General features: G+C 39.9%; 1 protein-coding gene across 1 annotated transcript; it reads right to left on the reverse strand.

The window, feature by feature from the left end:
* Nucleotides 1–435: 435 nt before the first annotated feature.
* On the reverse strand, nucleotides 436–17,598 carry LOC135471930 (probable rRNA-processing protein EBP2). Its single transcript, XM_064751371.1, has 9 exons — nucleotides 17,470–17,598; nucleotides 14,637–14,720; nucleotides 13,981–14,135; nucleotides 13,702–13,825; nucleotides 12,491–12,580; nucleotides 7,485–7,560; nucleotides 5,571–5,649; nucleotides 1,934–2,087; nucleotides 436–572 (listed from the first exon to the last, which is right to left on the reverse strand). Exons 1-9 carry the CDS (start codon nucleotides 17,518–17,520, stop codon nucleotides 510–512), a joined length of 876 nt encoding a protein of 291 aa, XP_064607441.1. The 5' UTR covers nucleotides 17,521–17,598; the 3' UTR covers nucleotides 436–509.
* Between the last annotated feature and the right edge of the window lie 600 nt (nucleotides 17,599–18,198).

An 18,198-nucleotide genomic window follows, 5' to 3' on the forward strand; every position in this document is an offset into this window, starting at 1 on the left:
CTCATGTTGTGAGCATGCTGGTTTTTCACATGGTTGTAGACATTCTTTTGGTCACATCACAATGATTTTCAGCATCAGGTGGAATATATTCTGTGCTGCTAAAGAAGTGTGTTATAATAAAGCATGTCATTTCACAAAGACTTTAAGTTCCTGCACCATATACATAAGACCACTGTGATGGAAGAAACGGAAGAGTGCCCACAGGAAATCAAGGCACCTCGGACAAGTGCAAAGTACTTAACAACCCTCAAAATTGTTTCCCACACATTTGTTTCCAGCAGCTATTAGCTGCCAACTGTATATCTATCACAGCATGAACAAACAGAGGCCCAAATCAAATTTTGCCACCAGGAGTTATCCACAACAAGCATTTTTAACTGAGGCATGCTTGATTTTAGGACTGTTAAAAAAACAAGAACAGAAGTGTTTTGTACAGTTACTATATACAGTGTATTTATTCTGAACAAGTGAACTATACAATATGTACAACAAGTTCAAGATACTGAAAGTTATCTCTTCCAATTTTTCATCGTCTTCCGTCTGCTTTTGCCAGGTCTCTTCTTGTTTCTATTCTGAAATGTCCAAAGATAATCCCACCATCATACATAATACAAATATTATACTCTAACAACATCAAGTTTTGCCATCCTATTATACATTTATTTTACTTATTCATTTGATTGTTTTTTAACTCAAGAATCTTTCACTTATGACAGCAGTCTGTTTTACGGGTAGTGGAAACCGGAGTGCCTGGTGTAAACTACAGACCTGTAGCAAGTTACAGATAAACTTTCTCGTGTGGGAGAGTGATGTACAAATATGCACAGCACATTGGTGGATCGAACACACAAGCGCTGTCGACTGATTATTGTCACAAAGGTCCCACAAGCTGCAAGACCAAGCAGGATTTAACCTCTAACCACTATACTATAGCACAATCCCATCCTACTGAAATGAAACTAGCAAGCAGATCATGTGAAAATCTCCTTTCATACTTTGGAAAGGAAAGGACAGCGATTGTTGTTTTAAGTGGTGGATCTGTGATGCATACATCATTTGTTCTTATGGTTTCACAGTTACTCTGCAGCAATAGAATATGTCCTATATTCACACAACAGTAACTCTGTAGCACTACAATCTGTTCAATATTCACACAATTACTCTGCAGCACTACAATCTGTCCTATATTCACACAACAATTACTGTGTAGCACTAGAATCTGTCCTATATTCACACAACAGTTACTCTTTGGCACTAGACTTTGTCCTATATTCACACAACAGTAACTCTGTAGCACTAGAATCTGTCCAATATTCACACAATTACTCTGTAGCACTACAATCTGTCCTATATTCACACAACAGTTACCCTGTAGCACTACAATCTGTCCTACATTCACACAACAGTAACTCTGTAGCACTAGAATCTGTCCAATATTCACACAATTACTCTGTAGCACTACAATCTGTCCTATATTCACACAACAGTTACCCTGTAGCACTACAATCTGTCCTATATTCACACACCAGTAACCCTGTAGCACTACAATCTGTCCTATATTCACACAACAGTTACTCTGTAGCACTACAATCTGTCCTATATTCACACAACAGTTACTCTGTAACACTACAATCTGTCCTATATTCACACAACAGTTACTCTGTAACACTACAATCTGTCCTGTATCAAGTGTGATCCTAATAACTATAATACTGTTAGTTACTCTGTCAAAGTCTCCTATTAAAAAGACAACAGGTGCATATTCCTGTTGTGATAAAGGCCAAACTGAACAATAAACAATGAACTTTCCTGCATTAAAATCATCTCCAATCATACCAATGGTTTTTAGGAAATTCCAAAGTAAGTTTGTGTTGTCAGTTTTTTTGTGGACATGAATCCATCTTCTACCTGAGTGTATGATTATGTTACTTACCAGCAATTTCCTGCCTTTACCAGGTTTAGAGAAACTGGCCTTTCTGTTGACGCCAGACATATCAGAAGTGCTCTGGGCTGTGTTCGATTTGGACCGTTTCTTCTGACCTCCAAAACCAAATTTGGAATTCTTATAGTCTCGTTTCTTGTTAGTTCTGTAACAAACAAAACAACACATTGCATCCTTTTTCAATTCAGTGAAGTTTAATCCAGGGCATGAAGCTTGTTATTCACTTCATACCAGGGTAACATCAAATTCCATACATCACCAGCTGGTTTCACAGACCAGGGTAACATCAAATTCCATACACCACCAGCTGGTTTCAAAGACCAGGGTAACATCAAATTCCATACACCACCAGCTGGTTTCAAAGACCAGGGTAACATCAAATTCCATACACCACCAGCTGGTTTCACAGACCAGGGTAACATCAAATTCCATACACCACCAGCTGGTTTCAAAGACCAGGGTAACATCAAATTCCATACACCACCAGCTGGTTTCACAGACCAAGGTAACATCAAATTCCATACACCACCAGCTGGTTTCACAGACCAGGGTAACATCAAATTCCATACACCACCAGCTGGTTTCAAAGACCAGGGTTACATCAAATTCCATACACCACCAGCTGGTTTCAAAGACCAGGGTAACATCAAATTCCATACACCACCAGCTGGTTTCACAGACCAGGGTTACATCAAATTCCATACACCACCAGCTGGTTTCACATACCAGGGTAACATCAAATTTCATACATCACCAGCTGGTTTCACATACCAGGGTAACATCAAATTCCATACATCACCAGCTGGTTTCACAGACCAGGGTAACATCAAATTCCATACACCACCAGCTGGTTTCACATACCAGGGTAACATCAAATTCCATACATCACCAGCTGGTTTCACAGACCAGGGTAACATCAAATTCCATACACCACCAGCTGGTTTCAAAGACCAGGGCAACATCAAATTCCATACACCACCAGCTGGTTTCACAGACCAGGGTAACATCAAATTCCATACACCACCAGCTGGTTTCAAAGACCAGGGTAACATCAAATTCCATACACCACCAGCTGGTTTCAAAGACCAGGGTAACATCAAATTCCATACACCACCAGCTGGTTTCACCGACCAGGGCAACATCAAATTCCATACACCACCAGCTGGTTTCACAGACCAGGGTAACATCAAATTCCATACACCACCAGCTGGTTTCACAGACCAGGGTAACATCACATTCCATACATCACCAGCTGGTTTCAAAGACCAGGGTTACATCAAATTCCATACATGACCAGCTGGTTTCACAGACCAGGGTAACATCAAATTCCATACACCACCAGCTGGTTTCACAGACCAGGGTAACATCACATTCCATACATCACCAGCTGGTTTCAAAGACCAGGGTAACATCAAATTCCATACATGACCAGCTGGTTTCACAGACCAGGGTAACATCAAATTCCATACACCACCAGCTGGTTTCAAAGACCAGGGTTACATCAAATTCCATACACCACCAGCTGGTTTCAAAGACCAGGGTAACATCAAATTTCATACATCACCAGCTGGTTTCACAGACCAGGGTAACATCAAATTCCATACATCACCAGCTGGTTTCACAGACCAGGGTAACATCAAATTCCATACATCACCAGCTGGTTTCACAGACCAGGGTAACATCAAATTCCATACATCACCAGCTGGTTTCAAAGACCAGGGTAACATGAAATTCCATACACCACCAGCTGGTTTCACATACCAGGGTAACATCAAATTCCATACATCACCACTTGGTTTCACATACCAGGGTAACATCAAATTTCATACATCACCAGCTGGTTTCACAGACCAAGGTAACATCAAATTCCATACACCACCAGCTGGTTTCACAGACCAGGGTAACATCAAATTCCATACACCACCAGCTGGTTTCACAGACCAGGGTAACATCAAATTCCATACATCACCAGCTGGTTTCACATACCAGGGTAACATCAAATTTCATACATCACCAGCTGGTTTCACAGACCAGGGTAACATCAAATTCCATACATCACCAGCTGGTTTCACAGACCAAGGCAACATCAAATTCCATACATCACCAGCTGGTTTCACATACCAGGGTAACATCAAATTTCATACATCACCAGCTGGTTTCACAGACCAGGGTAACATCAAATTCCATACATCACCAGCTGGTTTCACAGACCAGGGTAACATCAAATTCCATACATCACCAGCTGGTTTCAAAGACCAGGGTAACATCAAATTCCATACACCACCAGCTGGTTTCACAGACCAGGGCAACATCAAATTCCATACATCACCAGCTGGTTTCACATACCAGGGTAACATCAAATTCCATACATCACCAGCTGGTTTCACAGACCAGGGTAACATCAAATTCCATACATCACCAGCTGGTTTCAAAGACCAGGGTAACATCAAATTCCATACACCACCAGCTGGTTTCACAGACCAGGGCAACATCAAATTCCATACATCACCAGCTGGTTTCACATACCAGGGTAACATCAAATTCCATACATCACCACTTGGTTTCACAGACCAGGGTAACATCAAATTCCATACATCACCAGCTGGTTTCACAGACCAGGGTAACATCAAATTCCATACATCACCAGCTGGTTTCAAAGACCAGGGTAACATCAAATTCCATACACCACCAGCTGGTTTCACAGACCAGGGCAACATCAAATTCCATACATCACCAGCTGGTTTCACATACCAGGGTAACATCAAATTTCATACATCACCAGCTGGTTTCACAGACCAGGGTAACATCAAATTCCATACATCACCAGCTGGTTTCACAGACCAGGGCAACATCAAATTCCATACATCACCAGCTGGTTTCACAGACCAGGGTAACATCAAATTCCATACACCACCAGCTGGTTTCACAGACCAGGGTAACATCAAATTCCATACATCACCAGCTGGTTTCAAAGACCAGGGTAACATCAAATTCCATACACCACCAGCTGGTTTCACAGACCAGGGCAACATCAAATTCCATACACCACCAGCTGGTTTCAAAGACCAGGGTAACATCAAATTCCATACACCACCAGCTGGTTTCAAAGACCAGGGTAACATCAAATTCCATACACCACCAGCTGGTTTCACGTACCAATGTAACATCAAATTCCATACATCAACAACAGCTGGTTTCACATACCAGGGTAACATCAAATTCCATACATCACCACTTGGTTTCACAGGCCATGGACACTTTGGTTATAGAGTCTAGTGGTTTTAATAACATTTACAAACCAGACAAGCTATATTGATAAATGCACTTTATACTATCCATTTGTACTTGGCTTAAAATTATCATAGGGAATTTGCAGTTCCTGCTCACTGTGTTATGAATTTTCTTTTTACTTTATGTTGGTCCATTATTGTAGCGTCACACAAGAAAACATTGTATACATGTACAAGTACTTAGAAAAGTGTTCGTACCGGTGAAAAAAAGATGCTGAATTTGGATGTACAACTTCATTGTGAGAGTTCACCACCTGTACAGGTTCCATATACAGGTTGTCTGAAACAATCTTATTCAATTATCAATTTATTTCATCAAGATCAAGTGATGAACTCACCCTTGAGTTTGGGACTTTTTCTGTCGCTTACTGGGAGGACCTTCTTCTTTTTCCAGAAAATCCAACTTGTTTTTCTTACCTTAAAAAAAAAAAGAAGCACAAAGGTGTGTAATACTTTATAACTATTTAGCTGTTCTTGAATCAATGTATCTGCAGCAGTAACATGTTTGAATATAACATAAATACCCTTTAAGTTGGAATGCTGTAGGAAACTGGTGGTCAACTGGAACAACCAACAACTAATGATGTTGAAGAAAACAACTGAAGTGACTAGTCTCGTGAATGTCAAGTTTGGATGCCTTTCAGCCTTGCAATTCATCTGATTGACTGCATCACATTTGTATTTCTTGTCTTTCAGTCAAAATGATTTTTGATAGCCCAGCATGCCAATATAATATAAACTTCCTGCCATGTTGGACCGGCCCGGATAGCACAGTTGGTAGAGCGTCCGCTTCGGGACCGGTAGATCCAGGATCAATCCTTGGTCGAGTCACACCTAAGACTTTAAAAGAGGAAGTTGTAACTTCCTCGCTTGGCGTTCAGCATGAAGGGGATAGTGCAACGACTGGTTGACCCGTATCAGTATAATGGCTCGGGCGGGGCGGCTTACTTGCCTTCGGTAAGTCGTCTCAAGTGATGCAGCACTAAATAAAAGAGCGGTGGAAATCCGTCCTGCAACAAGGAGGCACATTACACGTGCATGCACCCTAATGATTCCTTCGTCGTCATATGACTGAAAAATTGTTGAGTACGACGTTAAACCCCAAGCACTCACTCACAACATTGCCCATGGTTACACAGTTCTGTCGCTGACAACATTGCCCATGGTTACACACCTCTGTCGCTGACAAAATTGCCCATGGTTACACAATCCTGTCGCTGACCACAATGCCCATCGTTACTCAGCTCAGTCGCTGACAACATTTCCCGTAGTTACACAGCTCAGTCGTTGACAATACTGCCCATGGTTACACAGCTCAGTCGCTGACAACACTGCCCATGGTTACACAGCTCAGTCGCTGACAATGTTGCCCGTAGTTACACAGCTCAGTCACAGACAACATTGCCCATGGTTACACAGTTCAGTTGCTGACAACACTGCCCATGGTTACACAGTTTCCTTTCGCCATTTTGGCTAAACTGGTCAGAAATTTTTTAGCCATTTTGACAATCATATTCACAATAAGCGAACAGAAACTCAAAACAAATCAGTGAATCAATCAAGAAGTGAATTGTCGCGCGACTTTCAAAAGTGCGGTCGCCGCAAGTTCCTCAAACTAAGACCCACTTCCTCTCTGGTCGCCGGCCTGCAGATGGCCTTGGGCTTCCCCCACCATAATGCAAGCTGCCGTCATATAAATGAAATCGTCTTGAGTTCAGTGTGAAACATCAATCAAATAAATAATTAATAAAATGAAGCTAATACAGTCCTCTTCCTACCTCCCCTTCTCCCAAAGAGATGACTGATAATACTTCATTAGGACCACATAGATAACTTTTCCCGCTCAAGGATTTATATGTGGTGGCACTGATGTAAAGGGGAACAATTCACATATTCATGCAAAAACGCAAACAGACCGAAAGCTTTTCCTATATGTAGGTTATTTCCCCTGAATGAGAAGTGCATGTGTACACAAGTACAGATTGAAGTTCTGAAAACTTCGTTTTGATGATGGACTGGTCCTAGTGTGGACACAATATTGAATAAACAGGAAAATGCCTCTGAAACAAAATGTTCTTGTAACACGATAGGATGATATTGTTTCACCAAGAAGGCGACACTACCGGAAAATAATTCAGCCAAACTGAAATTGTGTTCGCAAAATGCGACAATGGTGATCAGTAGCGCCAGCACAGCAAGATTTCAGTTTTGTTGATGGATATACAGTATTACAGTAATGAAAACAAACTTACCAGTCCTGTATTTTTTCACAGCATCCATCATTTCTTTCTTTTCTTTTTGTCGTTTCTGTAAAACATCTTGTTGTACCTGAAAATAACCATGTATAGATAAGAACATCTTAAAACGAAACCACCTTTCAATACATTCGACACAATTTTGTCCAAAAAAGCAAGAGGGTTATTATACCTCTACTGATACATGCAGCATTAGTCTTCCTTTTATACCGCGACTGATACACGTAGTATTAGTCTTCCATTTATACCTCCACTGATACACGTAGTATTAGTCTTCCATTTATACCTCCACTGATACACGTAGTATTAGTCTTCCATTTATACCGCGAATGATACACGTAGTATTAGTCTTCCATTTATACCTCGACTGATACACATAGTATTAGTCTTCCATTTATACCTCCACTGATACACGTAGTATTAGTCTTCCTCGACTGATACACGCAGTATTAGTCTTCCATTTATACCTCGACTGATACACGTAGTATGTCTTCCATTTATAACGCGACTGATACACGTAGTATTAGTCTTCCATTTATACCGCGACTGATACACGTAGTATTAGTCTTCCATTTATACCGCGACTGATACACGTAGTATTAGTCTTCCATTTATACCTCGACTGATACACGTAGTATTAGTCTTCCTTTTATACCGCGACTGATACACGTAGTATTAGTCTTCCATTAATACTGCAACTGATACACGCAGTATTAGTCTTCCATTTATACCGCGACTGATACACATAGTATTAGTCTTCCATTTATAGCTCAACTCATACACATAGTATTAGTCTTCCATTTATACCTCCACTGATACACGTAGTATTAGTCTTCCATTTATACCTCACATAGTATTAGTCTTCCATTAATACTGCGACTGATACATGTAGTATTAGTCTTCCATTAATACTGCAACTGATACACGCAGTATTAGTCTTCCATTTATACCGCGACTGATACACGTAGTATTAGTCTTCCATTTATAGCTCAACTCATACACATAGTATTAGTCTTCCATTTATACCTCCACTGATACATGTAGTATTAGTCTTCCATTTATACCTCACGTAGTATTAGTCTTCCATTAATACTGCGACTGATACACGTAGTATTAGTCTTCCATTAATACTGCAACTGATACACGCAGTATTAGTCTTCCATTTATACCGCGACTGATACACGTAGTATTAGTCTTCCATTTATAGCTCAACTCATACACATAGTATTAGTCTTCCATTTATACCTCCACTGATACATGTAGTATTAGTCTTCCATTTATACCTCACGTAGTATTAGTCTTCCATTAATACTGCGACTGATACACGTAGTATTAGTCTTCCATTAATACTGCAACTGATACACGCAGTATTAGTCTTCCATTTATACCGCGACTGATACACGTAGTATTAGTCTTCCATTTATAGCTCAACTCATACACATAGTATTAGTCTTCCATTTATACCTCCACTGATACACGTAGTATTAGTCTTCCATTTATACTGCGACTGATATACATAGTATTAGTCTTCCATTAATACCTCGACTGATACACGTAGTATTAGTCTTCCATTTATACCTCACGTAGTATTTGTCTTCCATTTATGCCTCGACTGATACAAGTTCTATTAGTCTTTTCTTTAAGCCTCGACTGATACACGTAGTATTAGTCTTCCATTTATACCTCGACTGATACACGTAGTATTAGTCTTCCTTTTATACCGCGACTGATACACGTAGTATTAGTCTTCCATTAATACTGCAACTGATACACGCAGTATTAGTCTTCCATTTATACCGCGACTGATACACATAGTATTAGTCTTCCATTTATAGCTCAACTCATACACATAGTATTAGTCTTCCATTTATACCTCCACTGATACACGTAGTATTAGTCTTCCATTTATACCTCACATAGTATTAGTCTTCCATTAATACTGCGACTGATACACGTAGTATTAGTCTTCCATTAATACTGCAACTGATACACGCAGTATTAGTCTTCCATTTATACCGCGACTGATACACGTAGTATTAGTCTTCCATTTATAGCTCAACTCATACACATAGTATTAGTCTTCCATTTATACCTCCACTGATACATGTAGTATTAGTCTTCCATTTATACCTCACGTAGTATTAGTCTTCCATTAATACTGCGACTGATACACGTAGTATTAGTCTTCCATTAATACTGCAACTGATCCACGCAGTATTAGTCTTCCATTTATACCGCGACTGATACACGTAGTATTAGTCTTCCATTTATAGCTCAACTCATACACATAGTATTAGTCTTCCATTTATACCTCCACTGATACACGTAGTATTAGTCTTCCATTTATACTGCGACTGATATACATAGTATTAGTCTTCCATTAATACCTCGACTGATACACGTAGTATTAGTCTTCCATTTATACCTCACGTAGTATTTGTCTTCCATTTATGCCTCGACTGATACAAGTTCTATTAGTCTTTTCTTTAAGCCTCGACTGATACACGTAGTATTAGTCTTCCATTTATACCTCGACTGATACACGTAGTATTAGTCTTCCATTTATACCTCGACTGATACACGTAGTATTAGTCTTCCATTTATACCTCCACTGATACACGTAGTATTAGTCTTCCATTTATACCTCACGTAGTATTTGTCTTCCATTTATGCCTCGACTTATACATGTAGTATTAGTCTTCCATTTATGCCTCGACTGATACACGTAGTATTAGTCTTCCATTTATGCCTCGACTGATGCACGTAGTATTAGTCTTCCATTTATACCTCGATTGATACACGCAGTATTAGTCTTCCATTTGTACCTCGACTAATACACGTTGTATCAGTCAAACATTTATACCTCGACTGATAAACGCAGTATTAGTCTTCCATTTGTACCTCGACTAATACACGTTGTATCAGTCAAACATTTATACCGCGACTGATACACGTAGTATTAGTCTTCCATTTATACCTCGACTGATACACGTATTAGGCTTCCATTTATACCTCCACTGATACACGTAGTATTAGTCTTCCTTTTATACCTCGACTGATACACATAGTATTAGGCTTCCATTTATACCTCGACTGATACACGGAGTATTAGTCTTCCATTTATACCTCGACTGATACACGCAGTATTAGTCTTCCATTTATACCTCGACTGCTACATGTAGTATTAGTCAAACATTTGACGACATGTACATGCATAAAAAAATAACATAAAAGAAACTAATTTTAACTCATCATCAACAGAAATGTGAAAATTCAAAGTCACAATACCAGTAATCACATCTTCAAAATCAATTTCTTTGGAGTTACTCTGTTCATTATTATTCTAATCTGCTCACAGGGTTCATACAGGTATAGGAAAATGAAATTCAAGGAGTTTTCCAGGAGTTTTTTTATCATTTTCAAGGCTAGTTTAAAAATACCGTGGTGCAAATTATAGACTATATTTTAAGTCTGAATTATTGATGCTTTAATTTGCATGCATGTATATTGAATATTTTGCAAGAAATATCTGCCCTTCACCTCTGTACTGCGACACATTCTTTGACCCAGCCTTGGCTCAGTAAAAAAAATGAACACCATATATCACTATGCAGGGCTTCCTCTGGGTCATTTATTTTTTTAGTCAGCCACTCATCGGATTTTGAAGTAAATACTATTTTTCTTCCTAAGTGGCCATGACTCTTCTAGGTCTCCTTCTGTAATTCGTTTTTATCTGCCTTGGTGTAGCTGCTAGAATCAGTCTGGTCTCTTCCAGCTATATCTTGGAATATATCAGCTATGTTACATTTAGAACAAAAAAAATCAATCCTTTTTTCAACCCATCTGTAGGATCCTAGTAAAAAGTAATTTCCTCTATCAGAAAAAATAGTAACAAAATTGATTCATAAATTCAGTTATTTAAATGCAACACTGCAGTAACACGGTCTGACAGGAGAAAACCAGGCGGCGTACACATTTATGTAACAGCACATATTCTGAAATATTTAATTTACTTCAGATCCTAAGAAAATAGTTTATTAAGTGGAAAAACTTTAAATTTTTCATGGAAGGTAACTTCATAAACAGGTGAAACTCTACCTTGATTTATTTCACTTGATAATTTTTGTTTTTTTTACAACTGGCGATGAAAGACATTCCCCAAAATGCAATGATTCTCATTCGTTATTTAATAAAAATGATTTCAAGCAAATCAACTTGCAACAATGTTGAACCCCCTTTGTACATTTCTTTCAAGTAATCACCATACAACGGTGTTGTTGTTGTTTTGCCGAGATGAGGCCGTTTGAAATGAAAGTAAGTGGATTATTTTTATAAGAAAAATTGCGAAAATCTGCTAAAAACCACAGAAAACTCTCATGGCAGATTTTGTATGTTTGTATTTTTTCCTGAAGTAAATAAATCTGTTGCCAAAAATATTCGCATTTTATCAAATTTTATTGCCATTTCCAAAAACTGTTCTAATTTTGCGACAATGGCTAGTGCCAGCAGAAGCCCTGATTGTGGGAGAATTATCAGCAAGCTCCCGATATACAGACTGGGCAGTCAGCAGACAATATTTAAGTTCAGGACAAACAAAGATTTTCAAGGAGTTTCCAGGAGTACTTGTCTTTGTTAAAGACTTTCAAGTACTTGAATATAAAATTGTATTTTTCAAGCACTTTCAAGGAGTTTCAAGGACTGTGCGCACCCTGGTTCAGTAGATAACCATGATCATTCATTTAATATTTACTTATTTATGTACTTATACATGTATGTATTTCAGAGATGTTTAATTCTGTACAGAAGAGATTTACAGTTCCATATAGGACGCCCAGTTTTATGGCTATATGATGCCTAAGTGCCCAGTATTAACCATGGTTTTCGTCAAGTTTCCAACCCCTCCCCCTTCCCCCTTTTGACACACCCACTGTGCAAGTTTCATAATAAAATACCCTATAACGCAGGTCTCTTTTACTAGGCTATTACTACCCATAGTTCTTTACCTTTTTACCATATTTCCTCAGGTCTCGCAGTTTCTTTGCCTTTTCTGACCTCTCCATACCAATCTGTTTGGCCAAGAGTTTCTCGCGGACCTGAAAGAAAGTCAATAAGAGTGTAAAATAAAACACGGAGACTGAGGAATCATCAAAATATCAGCATCCAAACATAAATAAATATTAAGTAGGGACAAACTGCTGAAAGAAAGGAATAAAAAAAAACAAGCGATTATGTAACAGAAATTGGGAGAAACAACTAAAGACACAGACGCATGGAAACATCCAAACCAGCCACAGCTGTCAGGCCTTTGTTTTTGTAATTCTTTACCAGAATCTAAACAGATTCCCTTAGTTTGCTTTGCGGGAATCCACCAGAATCTAGGTCAAATCTAGAATTGCTAAGCATGCCGTTACTCCAAGTGAAAGTCACAATATGTGGTTTATCAAACCTAGACAGTATTGGGGATTCTGGGTGACTTAAATATCACTATATCTTAATATTTATTTGTTATTTTATTTTGTCATTTCCAAACTCTGACTAGTCCACAGTTTATTTAGACCTCTGTTCGCCAGTATAGAGGGTCTAGTGATTGTATGTTTTAAAAGTTATCTTGGCAAACAACAACAACGCCCAGCGAACAAAATGCGCATTATGGCTATGTTTACGTTCATACATCTACTTGTTGAGAGGAAGAATAGTTATGCTCCGGAAATTTGAGAACAAATGGTCCTTTTGGAAATTATTTTCGTGATTTTCTTAGGGGAATCTGCTTGCACCATAAAAACCACACCACTCCTCACCACAAAAAAAAACACCACCACTCCTCCCCACAAAACAACGCACAACTGCTCACCATAAACAACACACACCTGCTCACCATAAACAACGCACAAACGCTCACCATAAACAACACACCACTCCACACCATAAACAACACACCAATCGCGAACTGTATTTGGCAATCCATGTACTATGGGAGGCAATTGCAACCACGTGAATAGCTGAGCAAAATGTTGAGTTGTAAGTAAAAGACTTCCTTCTTTGATATGCAAATCGCTACCAATGACTGGCTATCTGTGCACTATGGGTGGCCACTGTTACCCTATGACTGGCCAAAAACCTTCATTCAAACAGAACACCGAGATCGCCACGGACAGCCTCTGATCCCTGTCTCACAATACCTCTCCTTATGTTTGAATGCTGAGCCTCAACCCACCCGTTTCATGTGATCATCTGACTTGGCCATCTGTGCAAAGTAATCCTCGGGTCTTTTAGTTAGCACTCCAAGTTTATGAAGTTTGGGAATGGCATCCAGTACTGTAGCCTGGGCTTGTCGGTAACTGCAAATCATAAAGCACTGGCATTTTTCAGTTCCGAATAGATTAGATAAAAACATGCATCATCATTTTCCATCATCTGTTGAAGACATACTTTTTTTCAATGTTATTTTTTCCCCACAATAAAATACAGCTTAGAGTTCAACAAAGCCCCTTACAATTTCAACTCCCTCTGGAAATCATTGTTCACATCATCCTCTTCCTCGTCAACGAACGTTCCCGGTACTGCCGGCGCTGGGTCGTTCGTCATGTCCATCCGCTCTATCCAATCAAGTGGCAGTCGTAACTCCTCCATTTTTTGTCGGAGTCCTTCCTGCATGTACATATATAAAACGTATGAGATGTCTACCCTATAAAAACATGACACATTTAATGTAGCTAGGATAACATTTGTGTTAGACTATTTACCTTTAAGAGCTCTAAAGTGCTAAAATTTTCATCAGTCATTCTTCCCAGATTCCCAACGAACAGCAGTGCACTACGATCAAACTCACCATGTTATTTTTCATTTATTTTCATTTACCTGATTTATTTGATTGGTGTTTTACGCAGTACTCAAGAAAATTCACTTGTAGGATGGTGGCCAGCTTTATGGTCCGTGTTATTTTACACCAGTTTGTGTGGATGGAGCCACTTCCACATCAGGCCACTCGGCCTTCAGCATCAAACTTACCTTGTTTATCCACTTGGGTGGAGGAGCCACTTCCACATCAGGCCACTCAGCCTTCAGCATCAAACTTACCTTGTTGTTTATCCACTTGGGTGGAAGGGCCACTTCCACATCAGGCCACTCGGCCTTCAGCATCAAACTTACCTTGTTGTTTATCCACTTGGGTGGAGGAGCCACTTCCACATTCAGTCCACCCTTCAGTTCACCTCTTTTAAATGCTTTCTGAAGCTAAAAGGCACCAGACAAAAAATATTTAAGTAAATTCAAGTGTTCTGTTAAATTCAGAAAAAATGTGAACTTACAACCTTTAAGATACAACATTGGAACAAATCAGCTTGGTCCATGGCTGCAGCCTCTATCACCCTCAATACTGCTTACTCCCTGGTTGCTTACTCAAATAAATCTGGTGTGCAGACGTTGTGCAACATAGCTGCTCTACTACAGCCGAGAGTACAGACCTTAGCTTGCCATTCAAGTTGTTCTCACCACATTGCTCAAATGGCCATCACCTTAGCTTGCCATTCGAGTTGTTCTCACCACATTGCTCAAATGGCCATCACCTTAACTTGCCATTCAAGTTGTTCTCACCACATTGCTCAAATGGCCATCACTTTAGCTTGCCATTCGAGTTGTTCTCACCACATTGCCCAACTGGCCATCACCTTAGCTTGCCATTCGAGTTGTTCTCACCACATTGCCCAACTGGCCATCACCTTAGCTTGCCATTCGAGTTGTTCTCACCACATTGCCCAACTGGCCATCAATTTAGCTTGCCATTCGAGTTGTTCTCACCACATTGCCCAACTGGCAATCATTCTAAATAATTGCTAAAGTTTTGTTATTGACACTGTGCTCAACTCGTGGCATACGATTCATGGTATATGATGTAGCTTTCCATAATGTTGTCAGAATGACAAATGGGGATTGTGGATAGGCTTCAAAATGTTGATGACGAGAAAGACGGAGACTGAAGCAACATGCCAAGACCTTTGGGTAAGCAAACCACCTAAGTTACTGTCTGAGCAGGTGTGTTAAGTGAGTGAGTGAGTGCTTGGGGTTTAACGTCGTACTCAACAATTTTTCAGTCATATGACGACGAAGGAATCATTAGGGCGCATGTACGTGTAATGTGCCTTCTTGTTGCAGGACGGATTTCCACCGCTCTTTTATTTAGTGCTGCTTCACTGAGACGACTTACCGAAGGCAAGTAAGCCGCCCCGCCCGAGCCATTATACTGATACGGGTCAACCAGTCGTTGCACTATCCCCTTCATGCTGAACGCCAAGCGAGGAAGTTACAACTTCCTCTTTTAAAGTCTTAGGTGTGACTCGATCAAGGATTGATCCTGGATCTACCAGTCCCGACAGGTGTGTTAAACAATATCTGCACACGGAATTTATCACAAATAAGCACTCAGGGAGGAAACTGACGGACGTGGCCAGTTGGCTCATGGTTACTGTCGAGGAAAGAGCCAGCACCCATAATGACTCCAGCCCAATATAGCAAGTTGTTACAAATGCACAGTGTCTAATCATACAGCAGACAACATATTTACATTGAGGACACCAAACTGGCACTCAAGCAATATAAAGTCAGTAACTGTTTGCAGATAGGGCTGTAGAGATTAAAGTATTCTCTAAATTTTAGTATCCGTCTTCCCAAATCTGGAAGCTTTGGAATCCACCACAATCTGACTACATGGACATCAATTAAACATGAACCTATCCACAGTGTACAAGATTACTTTATCTCTGCTAACCTTCATGGCCTTTCAGACACTAGGCAAGAATTTGGCTCTGAACTTTTAATATTAGAAGAGGTCTAATTCACAGCTGAGATATCTGCAGAAAAATTTGTGTACTATAGCAGAACCTTCCAATGAGCAAGTCATCAGGACTGAACTACCTGTCAAGACTTCTGTGTAACGGCCAACAGTTTGGTAAACTACATTCAGTCGGTTTTGTAGTCCTGACAGTACGCAGCATATACTAGTGGTAATCCCAAGATTTCTAGTTTTTGTGCCCTTCTCACAAATGTCACGTCAGAGACAAATGAAAAACTCTTGTTTTTGCGCTCTCTGCATGTGCATACTGAACTGACCATTTTTTATTAGGATCTAAGCATACATCACATATGCTAGCTCTATGTGTCTGTTCCCTTTTTGGAATTTGGACTGGTGCCCGCACAGTCATGGTTTGCTGCCATTCACACAGTAGGATACTTCATAAAGCTTTGGAAAAAGTGGAATACTAACCTTCTCCAGTTGTCCAGATACTCCTTTACAATACTTAGGGTCCTGGACTACCACACTGACAACATCCAAAGCTGTCAACTATCCATCCATCCATCCATACCTCATGAAGTTCAACCTCTCCATTCATTTCAAGCTCCAAAAATGTCTGCTGTATTCTGTCTGTTACACTGCTGCATATGTGGTTATCCTGGTTCTTGGTCCTCGCGACTGCAGGAATGCACGGCCCAGAAATAAGCATGGTGTATAAGATGGGCAGCCATTTTTGTGAACTTCAAGCGAGTGGAGAACTTGAATTTGAATTTGATGATGTATGGATGGATATTTACCTTTGAGATTTGTGGTTTTGGACCGAAAGCATTGTAAAGGAGTAACTGAACAGTCCGGGGAATTTCGTAATATAAAGGGGTGAATGGAAACAAGCCATTACTATGCGAGAGCCAATCCCACAAAAAAAATTCGAATGCATGGTTAACAGGGAACTTTACTGACAGGGTGCACAAACACTTATACAATATGGTGATCCGGTGCTCAAGTCGTTCGGGCTAAGGATGGTCAGCGGCCTCCGTGTATCAGTAAATAAGAGTCATCCTCAGATCCAATTTCTGGACTCGGTCCTTGGGGTGAAAAATATAACATTAGGTTGTTGTTGTACATCTCAATGCCCACGAGATGAGACGCACATGATTTGAACCTTCCACAGTTCATTATTTTATGAATAATTACCTCAACATCTGAGTCTTCACTGTCGGAAAAACTGACCTCGTCATCTGACATTTGGATTAATTTCTTAATAAAAACGGTAATAAATTTTGGTTTGAGGTAGACAATTATGTTTTTCCCCAACCACACGTGTTTCTGACGGAAACTGGACTGGGGGACAATGTCGTAAACTTCATATTCGAGTCAGTATTATCTGACTTACCTCCCCTTGACCGATCATTTCACAAGTTGCCTCACGCTGTTTGCCTACCTGAAGTGACTAAATCGTACCGGTATCAAACGGCGAAGCGAATGGCCATAACCTGTATACTTACACACCAGACGCGCCACGGACATGTAGCATATAGGCCTGTATAGCAATTTAGTAACCATGACCCCTGATGTCAACAATCAAATAGAACTGCACTGCAGGCAGAATACAACGATGTAGAAATCTGAGGTTTCCTTTTTTTCGTTTTAACCTGTTCTGCACCTTAGAACGTTCAATATTTTAAATATATAGGAAAAGCATACATACATTACCTTGTTAAGTAGCTGTTCTGTACATATCAGCCAGTTGAAAACACGTACCGATATTGCATGTTGGACTATCCCTTGTAGCTTTCGTTCACCAGTGAATTAGCGTGTTCGTTGACCACTCATGTACCGTTTTCGTTGACCAGTGGTGGAGTGTGTTCAGTCGTTGATCAGTGATGTTTTGTGTTTTTTCACCAGTGATGTAGTTGACTAGTG

The sequence above is a fragment of the Liolophura sinensis genome, chromosome 7 (genome assembly GCF_032854445.1).
Source record: "Liolophura sinensis isolate JHLJ2023 chromosome 7, CUHK_Ljap_v2, whole genome shotgun sequence".
In the NCBI taxonomy this organism is placed as follows: domain Eukaryota; kingdom Metazoa; phylum Mollusca; class Polyplacophora; order Chitonida; family Chitonidae; genus Liolophura; species Liolophura sinensis.